At 40.5% G+C, this 15193-nt stretch overlaps 1 protein-coding gene across 2 annotated transcripts in view; it reads left to right on the forward strand.

The window, feature by feature from the left end:
- Positions 1-12124, forward strand: part of CACUL1 (CDK2 associated cullin domain 1) — a 69263-nt gene extending 57139 nt beyond the window's left edge. Inside the window, exons 7-9 of one of the 2 annotated variants that reach the window (XM_059052478.2) lie at positions 15-153; positions 7200-7243; positions 7662-12124. In XM_059052478.2, the coding sequence (XP_058908461.1) occupies positions 15-153; positions 7200-7243; positions 7662-7702 (224 nt within the window). In that variant the 3' untranslated portion in view covers positions 7703-12124. The remainder of the gene's footprint in view (positions 1-14; positions 154-7199; positions 7244-7661) is intronic. The other variant, XM_067024546.1, reaches the window with a different exon arrangement.
- The last annotated feature ends 3069 nt before the right edge of the window (positions 12125-15193 follow it).

A 15193-nucleotide genomic window follows, 5' to 3' on the forward strand; every position in this document is an offset into this window, starting at 1 on the left:
TCCTTCCCTCACAGAGTGGGTTCAGATGGCTCCGACTCTGTTTTCTAAATTTATTCCAAACATTCTCCCTCGTGCGGTGGAGTCTGAACTTTCTGAATATGCTGCTCAAGATCAGAAACTTCAAAGAGAACTTATACAGAATGGTTTTACAAGGCAAGTTTTCTTTTCCTTTTGTGACAAAGTATGTCCATTTCCTTTGGCTTGGCAGGGGAAGGATGCCAGCATTCTTAGAATGGGAGACGGCTGTGCGAGAGTCAAGGTGGTGTTGCTGGGAGAGGTGGTGAGCTCCCTTCTGTGGAAGTGCTGAAGCTGGGTTTTGTTTTTATGGGAGCTGCTCTTCACTTAAGTGGAGTTTGAAGAAGAGATTTCTCATTGGGTGGGCAGTTAGGCTGGGCAGCCTCCAAAGAGCTCTTCCAACTCTGATCCGCTTATACTAGTTTTGAATATTTGGAAAAACCTTGTAGAAATTTTATGATCGGTTATAATGTACATTTATGACTAAACTAGCAAATAATTTTATGACTAAACTAACAAATGATATTGTAACTAAACCTGGTAAAGAACCTTCAGAGTCTGTTTTTCATATTTCCATTTTTCCCCTATATTCTAGTTGTTTCTTCTTAAAAAGTAGGTTATCACTTATATGTGTCCACAAAATTTGCCTCCCTTGATTTTTTATTTTTAAAAAAATTTTCTCCTGTTTATTTTTAAATTTTTGGCTGCGTTGGGTCTTCTTTGCTGTGTGCGGGCTTTTCTCTAGTTGTAGCAAGCGGGGGCTACTCTGTTGCAGAGTGCGGGCTTCTCATTGCAGTGCCTTCTCTTGTTGTGGAGCATGGGCTCTAAGTGCTCAGGCTTCAGTAGCTGCAGCACGTGGGCTCAGTAGTTGTGGTACACGGGCTTAGTTGCTCCGCAGCATGTGGGATCTTCCTGGACCGGAGATCGAACCCATGCCCCCTGCATTGGCAGGTGGATTCTTTTTTTTTTTTTTTTTTTTTTTGGCAGGTGGATTCTTAACCACTGTGCCCCTAGGGAAGTCCACCCTCCCTTGATTTTGCTATAAACACTTTGCTAATTTTTCTAAAATTTGCAATTCAGTATCAGGGCTTTATCCCAGAAAATGTTTCAAAGTGCATATTTTCAACCAAAATTATGTAAAAAATTTGTGATTCCCTATGGGAAAGCACCCTGTTCTGTCACCAAATCATTAAAGGGTACAGTAGTACTTTTTTTTGTTTGTTTTCATTTTTAAAATATCTTTATTGGAATAAGTAGTACTTTATATTTTCATAATCCTGGACCTCTACTTAGCACTTTTACGTATCTTCTCTTATTTGAATCCCTCACATTAAAGGAAGAAAGTTGTGGAAATGAAGACACCTGGGTTCCTCACTGAGGCATAGTTGTGACCACAAGGAGTGGGTTGGGTATTGACTCACTTATCTGTCTGGGGCAGAGGATGGACACTGTCTTTCATAGACTCTGAGGCCATGCTCAATCTCAGAATACCAGCCTTGATCGAGATCACTGTTCCTAAGTTTCTAATTTCAGCACAGGTTAGGAAAGAAAGCAGATCATTTGTTCTCTGTTGGCCCATGGATTGGCATTTATTCCCTCTTTGTCCTGGTGGCATCTTTATTCATGTGCTAGAGGGAGCACTGAGTAATCCATGGGTCATTACCCTGCCTCACTGGCAGCTCACACTGGAAAGGCTCAGTCAGCCATCACAGGGAAGCTGCGTAGACCGGCCTGCTAACCCTGCCTTTCCTATGGCAAGGAAAGGCCAGAGGGAGATTCTGCATGTAAACAGCTGACTTCTCTCCCCGATGTCCGGTGGTCAGGGGTCTTCTGACATCAATTGTAATATTTCTAACAGTTATCCTCGTACACTGAATGAGGCCATTTAATGCTATAGTAATTTTACGTGTTCATTTTTGAAGAGCTGATATATTTATTTATAGGGTTTTAAAAAATAGGTATAAAAAGTACATACTGAGAAGTTTTACTCCCACCTGTCTCCTTGTCTGCTCCCAGCCTTTAGGCAACTGTTTTTATTAGTGTCTTATGATTCCCTCCAGTGCTTATTTTATATACAGATATAAGCGAACACAGTATATATTCTTATTTTTATTCTTTTCTTACACATTGCATTGTGTAGATGTACTATAACTTATTTAACCTGTCCCCCGTAGGTGGCAACCTGAATTATTTCCAGTCTTCTGCTGTTACAGAGAGCGCTGCGTGTGTAACTTTGTACCTGTTTGTCAGTATGCTTGGAGAGTAACTCCCTTAAGTTAGATTGCAGGGTCAAGAGTAAATGCAGTGGTAATTTTGATTAAATTGCCAAATTGCCCCCCATAGGGGATTGTGCCATTTTGCATATCCACTAGCAAAGTTTAAAAGTGCCTGTTCTTCATGGCCTTGCCTATGGAGTATGTTGTTACACTTTGAATTTTTGCCAGTCTGGCAGGTGAAAAATAATTAGTCAGAGTTGGTTTCGTTTGTATTTCTCTTATTATATGAGTGAGGCTGAACATATTTTCATATGTTTGTATTTCTTTTCCTGTAAACTGTTTCTGGTTTTCTCATTTTTCTATTTGATTGTTAGTCTTCTTGGTTTCTAGGAGCTCTTTCTATAGTGAGGAGATTGATTGTTTGCCCAAGATAAGAGTTATTTTTCTCAGTTTCTTTTGACTTCGCTTATGGTGGTTTTTTGTTTTATTTGAAGTCATGCAGAAGTTTTTTTTACTTTATGTAGCTAACTTTATCAGGTTTTTTTTCTGTATGGCTTATGTATTTTGAATTATAGTTAAAAGTTTTTCCTTAAATGTTTTTAAATAAATGCAGAATAAACTGAGTATACCTCTTACATTTTTTCCTAGGCTCACCATAATTTTGAAGTCTTTTATGCTTTTTTTCATGTTTTATTTGAATGTTTGCTTTTAATTTTAGAGATGAGCTTACTGATGCCTTTAACAAATAAACAGCCTTCTGAAAACTTTTATTTCTGTGAAGCAGTGTAAGAAGATAGCTCTTGTAGATTTCTCTGAATACCTTGAATTCACCTTCCAGAAGAGTGTATGGAACTATTTAAACATATCCAGAGATATTTTTGTAATCCTAATTTTGGAACTGGAATAAGAGAACAGGGTGCAGGACCGTTTGGTGTGTAGTTGCTTGGGATGACTGACTCCATAAATAGTCTCATTTAACACTGCCTTTGAAGGACTAGCCTAGCACTGTTCTGACAAGGCCAAGGTGGTCATATTCAGGGAAATGCCTTGAATTTTTGGTGTAAATATGAATTTTTGTTTCTCTTAGTGGAATTCTTTCATATGAAATTTAAATGCTAGTATTCCAAAACTTGATAAAATTAAAATGTTTTATTTTACAAACTGAATTGAGCCATTTCTAGAATTAAGCTAACAAATTATTATACATTTACTATGAGGATTCAAGGCTGCCCCATGACTTCTTCTGATGGGTGCTTTGCACAGAGTAGGCCCCACTTGACCTGACATTCTGGACTCATGCTGGGCTGGCTCAGACTGGTCAGAAAGGGTGTGCCCGCAGCATATACTTAGCAGCTAAAGACAGTTTGCCTGTGCTTCCAGCACTTGTATATGGACCTTCCATATTCTGCCCTGCCAAACTTGATGCTGCCTTTGAGCATTATTTGGCTTGGATTGTTTTGGAAGAAATGATGTCCAATGATGCAAAAATATAGTCTAAGCTATCTAACAAAAATTCTCTTACTGGCTATCCTGATATGAGCAGTCATTTTGAGGTTTGTGTCTAGCCAATCACATGATTCCTGTTCAGCTTGGCAAACTATTTTTTTATTTAAGGCTGTGTTCCATTTATGTGATGTAGGGAGTAGGCAGCACACAGCTTTCATGTGGATGGCACAGAGAAAGTCTTCGAAATGTTTTGAAATAATATGTGAATATTGTCAAATATATCCTCTTTTGCAGTTAATGGACAGATTCTCGTTTGGGTTGGAGTTTATGTGAACCATCTTTAGGTTCATGGAAATATAGCGTGGAGTTATTTCAAAGCTCGAAGTAGCATACAGGCTAAGAGCAATATTTTCTTTTTGTGTATTACCTGCATAATTGAATTGCTTATTGGGGGAAGGGCAGGTTGGTGTTCGTTGTCAAAGATTACATTATGGAAGATCAGCTCGTTTGGGAATTTCTAGCATGCAGGCCCTCAGAGGGAGCATCCTCGTTCAGACCAGCCTGTGGGCCTCTTCAAAGGGTGTATGTACCAAACAGCTTCTAAAGGCAAGTAAAATGTTCTTGCTGAGTGATTGTTACCTGGATTTCTGGAACAAGATAGAACCTTGTTAGGAGTACTATTCGTCTTTTAGCTGAGAGGGTCGCTCCAGGATTGGGGCTTTTTCATTTAGTAGCAGGGGTCGCAGCTTACAGCTTTCTAGACTTGTGGCATCGTTAGGTAATATCTCTGGCAGCCTCTCGCATGCATACACCACATTTACATTCTTTATGCCTCCAGTTGTTTTCACATCTGCATTTTTCTCCTGTTATTTTTGCATGTTCCATTTTTAAAAAAATTATGGGGGGTGGGAATGAAGGCTGTCTGTAGAAGTTGAGGTTCCAGATACAAGATCCATCCTGTATCTTCCTTTTTGCTCAGCATTAACTTACTTGTTTCAGAATATTTGGTGAATGGTACTGTGATGATACTAGTGTGAGACTCTCAGCGGGCTTTGGCCAGATACTGTGTTAACAATAGAGGTGTTTAAAAGCGGTATTAAGGCGGATCTGTTTAGGGCCCTTTAGGCTGTCTAAAGCTAGTTTGTACTGTTTTTCTCCAAATGCTCAGCCTAGAGAAAAACCCTGCAGAGACCCTTTGGTGTGTTCTCTTCCTGCCGGTCCTTAAGACTCCTCACCCAGCTCAGCAAGAGGTTTCTGTCCTGGTCTTGAGTGTAACCAGAGAAAGAAAGTGGGAAACTTTGGTAATCTGGAGGATTACACAAAAGCATGAAATAATTACTTGGGCAGCGTTTTAATCCATCTGTAGAGGCTATTTATGAATTATTCACTTATTAATTCAGCAATTATTTTGTATTTTCTTCTATGTGCTAGACGCTGCGCTAGGTACTGGGTGAACAAGACAGGCAGAGTCCCTGTTTTTATGGAGCTTATGCTCTGCTGTTGGGAGATAAGTAACAAACATGTAAACAGATTATTTCAAGTAATAATAAGTGCTAGGCAGAAAATGAAACAGATTATGGGATAGAGAGTGAGTGACCAAGGCATGCACGAGGGGCTGTTCCAGCTAACCTGGTGATGTAAGGCCCCTGAGGAGGAGAATTCCCGCTAAATTGTAAGGAGATAGCCGTGTGGCTAACTCGGGGGAAGAGTGTTGCAGGCAGAGAAAATAGTAAGTGCAGAAGCGCTAACATGTCCAAGGGACAGAAAGAGAGCCAGAGTGGCTGAAGTATAATGAACAGGGGTAGAAAATGAGCTGGGAGAGGTAGGCAGGAGCCATATCTCACAGGACTGGGAAAGTGAATTTTTTAATATAAATATATTTATTTTACTTATTTTTGGCTGCATTGGGTCTTCATTGCTGCGCGTGGGCTTTCTCTAGTTGCGGCGAGCGGGGGCTACTCTTCGTTGAGGTGCATGGACTTCTCATTGCAGTGGCTTCTCTTGTTGCGGAGCAGAGGCTCTAGGCACGCGGGCTTCAGTAGTTGTGGTGCACGGGCTCAGTAGTTGTGGCCCGCGGGCTCTGGAGCACAGGCTCAGTAGTTGTGGTGCACGGGCTTAGTTGTTCCGCGGCATGTGGGATCTTCCCGGACCAGGGCTCGAACCCGTGTCCCCTGCACTGGCAGGCGGATTCTTAACCACTGCGCCACCATTTGAATTGATTTTTTTAAACTGTGATGGAAAGCCACTGAAGGGCTTTAATCAGAGGCATGAAATAATCTTATGTATGCTTTTACATAAGATTGCTCTGGCTCTTGTCTGGACTAATACTAAGACTCTTGCAGTGGTGTAGGGGAGAGATGATAGTGGTTTGGACTGGGATTGTAGCCGTGGGGCTGAGGAGTGGTTGGTTTTGGATTATGTGCTGGGACAGAATGCTCCAGAGTGAGGGAAAGAGAGGCATCAAGGATGAGCTAGGATTTTGGCCTGAGTAATTGGACAGGTGGTGGTGTGATGTATTGAGGAAGTCTGAGGAAAGAGTGGAGATGGAGTGCATTCTGGCCATGGTAACTTAGCAGCAGATAGAAGTCATCCAAGTGACAGTGGCTGTGAGGCAGTTGGACCTACAAGTCCGAAGTGTCAGGAGGAAATCAGAGCTGGAGATAGAAATCTGGGAGCCAATGGCATATGGATCATATTTCAAGTCACAGGACTGGTGTTACTGCTGTCCTAGACGAAGGAGAATTTTACGTGGTGAAGAAAAAGTGGCCAAGGACAGAGTGGGCAGAGCTCGGAGTGTTTCAGAAAGGAAGAGGTCAACTGTGTAGATGTTGCTAAGAGACCAGGGAAGAAAAAGCTAGTGGATTGGTTATTATTACTCATTACTTAAGCATTTTAGTCATTTGTCTGAGAAACTGGAGAGACAAAAATAAGATTTACAGAAAGCATAGGACTTAATCAGACCTCTATTTTATTATCTCTAAAGTGGAACTAGAAATTCTGTGGGTGTTTAAGATGAGCTGGTTATTCTCTGTAAAGGTTCACATTCTTCTGTCTGCTAGAAGGGTATTCATGTCCATTAAGATTATGAGATTTTTAAAAAGCTTTAAGCAGTTTTTGGTCCCATAATACGGCTTTTAGCGGAAGATTTTGAATTTTTCCATTCCATGTTTGAAATTGGCCCTGTTATATGCAGGTCACCAGGGATGTCGATAGTAGAGCCCAGATTTGTCTTCAAAGATGTTTTAGTCAATCGACTTCTAGGACCCAGGGCAAACCATCTTTATAGATGGTCCTTCCTTCATTTAATAGCTTTCTGTATTTAAAAGGTAGCACCTTTTAGCTAAGAATATTCAGGTTATAAATGACTCAGCTACTGTTTAATGTCTGTTTTAAAGTAGATTGTTAGGATTGAAATCCCTGCTCTACTTCCATTTTCAATTAAGCCAGTTCATTTCTCCTGCTTTGTTGTGTGAAGCCGTCCGTGGGCTCTGTTGACTCCCTCTTCTTTTTTTTAATCCCCAGAGGTGACCAGTCCCGGAAGAGAGCTGGGGATGAGTTGGCTTATAGTAAGTAATGATGTTCCTTACCATCCTTGATGGTTTTGTGATGTAAGGCAGCCTCTGGCTATAATGATATCCAGTGTTCTTGATGGTGGTCTCCAAGGGTACTGTGTACAGTCAGGGTCAGACTGTTCTGTAAGCTGTGGCAGCTCTGAAGCCCAGTTGCTGGTGGCAGTTTTCAGGCAGTTGTCAAGAGGCTGCCAGTTCTTTAGTCTCCACTAGAATGAGATAAGGGCCCAGACTCAGCTCCTGATGATTTGGTCCCCTTTCACTTCATGCAAAACCACATGGTTTTGAGGTTTTCTCTGATCTCCTTTCGGGGGATTGGGAGAGGGGTGAGAAATATGTGTCAAATAAACAGATTCCTACCATTATCAAATGCTGTCTGCTGTTGATACTTTAACTCTTCTGATGTTTTTTTCAGACAGCTCATCAGCATGTGCAAGTTCCAGAGGGTACAGATAGTGAATGTATTGAATGTACTTTCCTTCCTGAAAAGAGGACACACTGGAGCTGCAGAGACAGTATGCAGAGCACAGCGGGGTCCTGCAGACACTCAGGAGCTCTGTCACCAAGCTGTTCTTGGAAAAGGATGTTGGAGTTCTTACTTTGGTTTGTAATTTTAAAAAACAAAAAACTAACAAACAAAAACAAAACAGTTGCTGCTAGACTTGGGGATGATTTTGAAATGGGACAATCTTCTAATGACTTTATCTACAGATTCCGTGAGGAACAAGCGTCATGAAGAGTGACCATTGCTAAGTGAGATCCAGCAGCCAAAGTCAGCAGCTTCCTCCAAAAATATAAGAGCAGAAGAATCTTTTTTATTTTTTTTTTACAGCACTTGTTTTGTTCATTTGCGGACTTGGCACTTTGGCATATTGGTTTCACACGGCAAGATATCTTTTGCTTTAAAATCAAGCAGATCGTTACAATACAGTATTTTTCACCCCTAACCAAAACAACCCCCTTTAAAAGAGTTGGTCTTTGTTTAGCATTAGAAAGTCTTCTTTCAGGGAGATGCTAACTCTGCTTACAATATAACTTCTCCCCACCCCCCAACCCCACCCCCGCACCATCAGTTCTCAACTCTTTTCTACTCTGTGCCTTGAGCTTTGTGCACTTTGCAGCTCTGTGACCATGTTATCAAACTCACAAATGCTTCCTGAAAAAATTGATGGTATCACAGACTAACTTGCCAAGATGTCAGGTGTGACTTCATAGCAGGATGCTAAATAAGTGGGAAAATAGAAGCATGTCGCACGTTGGTCAGACTTCCTCCTGCCTCACTGTGGCTTGTTCATGTTAATGTTGGGGACCAACTCTACCATTTCCATTCCTTCCGCCACTTAACACGCTCTCACCGGCTGCTGGAGTGTTGGCATTACGCTAGTTTAGGGCTGGCCGGTACTTTAGCTCTAAAGCTCCCTTTTTAATACTGTTGAGAATTACCCAGTGGTAAAAGCTGATTCCTGTGATGCTGTAGGAAGCAGATGCGGTAATTAAATTCAAACATAGTCAATGGTGTGGGATTCCTGATCGATTTCATTTTTATGGGTGAGATAAGTACTTAAAAAAAATTTGTAGTCTGCATCTTTTAAAACATCGTATTAAAGTATAATAGAGAAAAAGTAGCACTGCTGTTTTAAGGCCCCCTTCCGGCTGTGGCCAAGCTATATTTTCTGTTTGCATACACCCACAGTGCTACTTAGTTCTAAGTTGTTTTTGAAAGGCAAAGTAAAATAGAAAGATGCGGCAAGGGAAAAACATTTTTCTTCTCAGTTTTGCTTAAATCTAAATTGAGCATGTGCTTGACTCTCTTTGGCTGTGTCAGCTGTGTTAGACTAATATTTACCTCTTCAGAGGACTAGGGGCAAAAAAAGAAGACACAGCAGGGGTACCGGCCATCACGCTTCTGATTTGCAGGTTGTTTGTAGAGTTGTCTCTGCCAATTCACTCGGTCCTTTGTTGGGGGAGCAGGCTGGGGTGCGAGCTTGAAGTGTTAGGAGCAAGTCAGTCATCTAATAGAAGAAGTCCTCTGTTTGTAACATGAGTATTCAGAGAAGTAAAAGTAAGGTCAGCAGATTTATTTTTTTAAGTACTTGTCAACCAGGGTTGGTGGATTTTGAGGAGGACTGTGAATTGGGCTCATTTCACTCTGTGAGCATCTTGGGTTATATTGAGAAACACTGAATTACTGTGAGAATATATACAGGCTCTCACTGTGCCCTGTACAGTTTGACTTGCTACACCAGTAACATTCTGAGATCAAGGAAGAATTCAATTTTATCAAGAAGTTCAAATTTTACTTTACTCAATGGAATGCTTGCTGCAGGCTTATAAATAACACCTGCAACTGAACTCTTGAGCGGTTTTAATAATATTTCTGAAAGAACTGAAATTGGAATGTTTCTTTAAATGTGGCTGAATTCTTCAGTATCCTAGTAATATACCCAAATGCTTTTTCTGGGAAGAGCGTATTCTTTGGCCAACAATGGAACTTTCCTTCTAAAAGCATTGTATTAGGACGTGGATAGGCATTAAAATCTTTGGATGCTTTTTGCATTATTAAGTTAATGGAGAAATATTTTATATTGTCTTATTTTTATTATTACGTATGTGTTAACAAAGTGGGCAGAGTAAAGTTTGCAGAAGCTAGTTTCTCTGTACATTTTTGCACAGTGGCTGCAGCTTGCTGCGGGTGAGGGCTTAGTGGCACAAAGCTGTGATTGGAAGGCACTGTAGAAAGAATATACACATTCTCCCAGTGCATTCGACCTGCTTCTTACTCATTTTTGGCCCCTTGAGGTACATTGCAGTATGAAGAAACTATTCCTTTAAGTCATTGTTGACCTTGCTTATTTAATTGGGATTCTTAACAAAGGTCTTAGTTTGCAACATGAGGGGAATAAGGTTTGCTTCCATTTTGTATTGACTAAGCACTGTTTGCCTAAAAGTATTTTCTTCTCGTGTTTACTTGTATTCTTCTTGCCAGTACAGTGTATAGTTTCTGCACTCCAGTTAAACACTGGCTGTTTGTGGGGTCCAAATCATCGAAGGCGGAAAATTGTAAAGCAGGTTGATTGTCTCATGAGTCAACACCTGCAGTTGGTTTGGCCATACTGACTAGTGTGTGTGTGCAGCCTGAAACCAGACCCTCCAAAGAAAGCCAATTCACTCGCCTTAGAATGATGACACGTAACATCAGTAGATGATCGTTGTTTTGCGAGACGGTGCTTATTTTAAAGGTTGGCGTTAAGCTTCAGTAACAGTGTCATCTCATATCGTCTGTTGTCACAGCTTGCACCCTAACCCAACTGCTTTGTTTTCTATGGGACAGAGAGCAAATCCTGGTGTTGTGATTCTTAATCTACTAGTTCTTAGGTAGAGTAAGTGAGAAGAAACAAAAACCTGGGCGCATGAGTTGTGCATTATTAAATTTTGTGGAAAAGTTACTTTTTTTCCTGTCCCTTTTGCAAGTTTGAGGAGGTTCCCCTCCCTTTCTTAGGGGCATGGGATGAAAGCCAATTTGTGAGTGAGTGAGACTGCGGGAGACCGGATGCCTCGTGGTTGTTAAACACCACACGTGCGTCTCCAGCACTAAAGCCCCATGAAGCTGTCACTCCCCGTGCTACATGCCATGCTTTCTGTCAGGTTGCAAATTTGCACACATAAAGAATTCCTCAGGAAGAGTTTGCACATGCATCACCTCGCAATATTCTGTACTGACCGAACAAGGGATTTGAAAGTTTTTCAGCACGAAAGGAGAACTTCAGAGTGGTGGTCTGTGCGCATGGACTTGCAGAGGTAATGGTGATCTGACAAACACGATTGGTTTCTGGAGTTAAAAAGTGAACAGGAGCACTTGTATCATAGTATTTAAATAAGCCTGTTTAATCTCCCAGGGTAACCCTTCCAGATTTTTGTCATCTTCTCATTGAGACTAGCTCTGTTTTCTTCTATGTTTCTTCTGTTTTATTGCAGTTTATTATTTCCATGATTATTATGCAAGAGGCATTGATTGCCCTTGAGCTAAAATTCAATTGTCTAATAAAGCAGCTATTATTAGATAACATTGTTTTATGAATATACACTCATCTGAGATATTAAAAAAATTTTTCAATTAAACAAAACAGAACCTCTACATGAGCTATCCAGTCATTGTTTCGATGTTTTGGGTTTCTTTCTTTTTCTTTCTTTTTTTTTTTTTTTTTATGGTGTCTCTTTGAGCTTCAGAGTATTATGTTTACTTTAACCCAGGTCTAGGCCTCTTAAGGAGACTTGAAAATTTAAGATCGGAATATGAATCCCTTGACTGACACCTAGAAGAGGTTTATAAGGACGTTTTTGGTTGTGATTACTGTTTTCAGTAAGATTGCTAAGTTGAAGTTCATGTTTATCAGAAGTTAAAATACAGGTCATAGGAGTTTGTGGAGAAATGGCTTTGCTGTTATTTTCATTACCTTGTTGAAATTTGCCCCAGTTTCTGGCCACCAGGATATATGAAAGGACCCTTGTTCTTTCCAAAGGAAATGATTCCTCTTCTGTCCCCACTGTTTCTTAACTAAGTCATTGACACTTTGCCACCTCTACTGACTATTTTGAACCTCTTTCCAGAGCGAAGTGGCACAAGTACATATACTGTTTCTACTGATGTTGGTGGAGTGGCTGTGGGAGAATTAAAGAAAATGCTAGTCAGAGATACATTCTTCTAGGACCCTAGTATATATTGTACCCCTGCTGATTGGAAATGATCTCATTTCTGGTTGGATTGCATTGTTTAGAAATGCAATGTTAATGGCTTACAATTCTGGGAAATTTATGGTGTGGCTCTGGGGTGAATTCTGTGGTTTGAAAAAAATAATAAATATTTTGTATTGATTCTCACATGTCATTTCAATGTTGTGACTATGTACTAAACACAGTAAGACTGGATATTCTCTTAGAAGGGTATGTTTTGTTAAACAGATGGCAATTGAATTGCTCTCATTAGTCCTGTTTGTCAATATTACACCTGTGCGATTCAGACGTGATGTTGTGGGGAGCTGTGGCTGGAGACGGGAATGCTTAAGAATAAACGGGAGGCTAAATGCAGACAAGAGGCTTTTGCCACCCACCAGCGTAGCCAGAGCAAGGATGAAGCAATGAAGTCTAGTCCCTGGTGGTCCTTGTTTGTCGGAAAGCATAGTGGAGCTTAGAACAGGGTGTTCTGTACGTCAACTCTTTTATTAATCAAAGAAAAACAAAGTGATGGACGAAACTCTTATTGACTGGAGTTTCAAAGCCACTGACTTTGGCGCTGACCTTTAACTCTTGATGGATTTCGAATCACTCCTTCTGTATTAGGGTGCATACCATCACTCTGATAACATTGTGGTTAATGAAATAAATCTTGTACAGATGTCCTTAGCCTTGTTATGTCGATACCTGGTTTATTAGAACTTTGTTTTAATATAGAATATATGGTTTTGCTTACAGTACATTCATGATGCCTCATAAATGATAACGACACTCAGTATTCTACCACGGTCAATTAGCCCTCAGGATGAGTGTCCATCTTCACCTCTGTACCAGTGATAAACTGTGTGTGTGTGTGTGTGTGTGTGTGTGTGTGTGTGTGTGTGTGTGAGATGATGAATGATGACCAAATTGGATTTATCTCAGGAATGCAGATTTGTTAATGTTAGGAAATCAGTTAATATGACTCCATTTATTAACAGATTAATTTTGTATGATCAGATTATCTATGAAAATCCAAAATATCTACAAGGCAAATTAGAAGATTTATGAGTTTATCAAGGTTGCTGGAACAAAATCAATATCCAAATGTTAATTACATTTTCATGCAGCAGCCACAAGCAGTAATGGCTTTAAATTTTTTTAATGTTATTAAATAGAATTTACAGTAGGAACGAAAAAGTCATAAAGTACCTAAAAATCTTAATAAAATGTACATAAGCCTTTTAATGAGAAAATGATAATTTTTAAAAAGCACCTTTGTTGACCTAAATAAATGGAGAGACTGTGATGGGTAAGATCATCTAGGTCTCAACTCTTTCTCCAAATTTTTTAATAGATTAAAGTAATTCCAGCAAAAAATCCCAGTGGTACTTGACAAGCTGATCCTAACATATAAATGGAAGAGCAAAGGACCAAGGATATCCAAGATATTCCTAAAAAAGGTGAAGTGTGAGGGGAGCTAGCACTACCAGAGTATAAATCTTACTGTAGAATACTGTGAGTGATTAAAACACTGTGGAGTTGGCACAGAGGTTATAAGTAGATGAATGGACAGGAATAAAGAGCTCGGGAACTGACCCACTTATGTGCAAGAACCTAATGTTTTTAAGATTTTATTTTATTTATTTATTAATTTTTTCCGGTACGTGGGTCTCTCACTGTTGTGGCCTCTCCCGTTGCGGAGCGCGGGCTCCGGACGCGCAGGCTCAGCGGCCACGGCTCACGGGCCCAGCCGCTCCGCGGCATGTGGGATCCTCCCGGACCGGGGCACGAACCCCTGTCCCCTGCATCAGCAGGCGGACTCTCAACCACGGCGCCACCAGGGAAGCCCCTAATTTTTTTGAAGGTAGTCATTGCAGAGCAGTGGGGAGGAGGATGGATTATTTAATAAATGGGGCTTCAGTAATTCTTCACAAAGGAAAAAAATGAATTGGACTTCAGCCTTGCACCAGGCACAAAATCAGTCCCCAAGTGGATTAAAGATTTACTGGATTAAAGTTAAAATTGTAAAACTTAGAAGATGATACAGAAGAATATTTTTATGACTTTGGGGAAGGGAGATAGAAAGTGCAAACCATGAGTTAAAAGGTAAATAATTTAGCTGCATTGATAGTAAGTACTTTTGTTTACCAAACATGCCCACAGAGTGAAAAAAATAAGCCCGAACTGGAATAAGATACAGATAATCACGATGTATACATAACTGTTAAAAAGCACCAGAATGGGGCTTCCCTGGTGGCGCAGTGGTTGAGAATCCACCTGCCGATGCAGGGGACACGGGTTCATGCCCCGGTCCGGGAGGATCCCACATGCCGCGGAGCAGCTGGGCCCGTGGGCCATGGCCACCGGGCCTGTGCCGTCCAGAGCCTGTGCTCTGCAATGGGAGAGGCCGCGGCAGTGAGAGGCCCGCGTACTACAAAAAAAAAAAAAAAAAAGCACCAGAATGCAAATCAGTAACAAAGCAAGAACTCAGGAGAGAAGTAGGCAAAAAATACACAAGTAGGCATATCACAGAAGAAGAAACAGAAATGGCCCATAAACATGAAAAGGTGTCCAACCTTATTAGTAAACCAGAAACGCACATTGAAACCATAAATATAATACCATTTCCTAGTCACCAAATTGGCAACAGTTAAAAAGTCAGAAAAGTGGGGAGGGATAAACTAGTAGTTTGGGATTAGCAGATACAAACTACTATATATAAAATAGATAAACAACAAGGTCCTACTGTGTAGCACGGGGAACTATATTCATTATCCTATAATAAAGTATAATGGAAAAGAACATGAACAAGTGTGTGTGTGTGTGTGTGTATATATATATATATATATATATATATATATATGGATCACTTTGCTGTACATCAGAAGTAGTGCAACACTGAAAATCAACTATAATAAAAAACAGGGGAAAAGTCAAAAAATACCCAAAATTGGAGAGATTATGAGAACAGGAACTTTCATCTGCTACTCTTGGTGTAAGTCAGTACTACCACTTTGGAAAACAGCATTAGCTAGTGAAGTTGAACGAATGTATCTTATAGCCCAGGATTTCTGCTTTTAGAGGAACTCATGTCAGGTGTATATACCCAGGAAACACGCCCAGGAATGGTCACAACAGCATTATTTGCAATAACAAAAAGGAGGGAAAGGAGAGAGCCAGCTCTCCATCTACAGTAAAATGAATAGATGAAGTATATGTGCGGAGTGGGATTCT

This window comes from Kogia breviceps, chromosome 2, assembly GCF_026419965.1.
Source record: "Kogia breviceps isolate mKogBre1 chromosome 2, mKogBre1 haplotype 1, whole genome shotgun sequence".
Lineage (NCBI taxonomy): Eukaryota > Metazoa > Chordata > Mammalia > Artiodactyla > Physeteridae > Kogia > Kogia breviceps.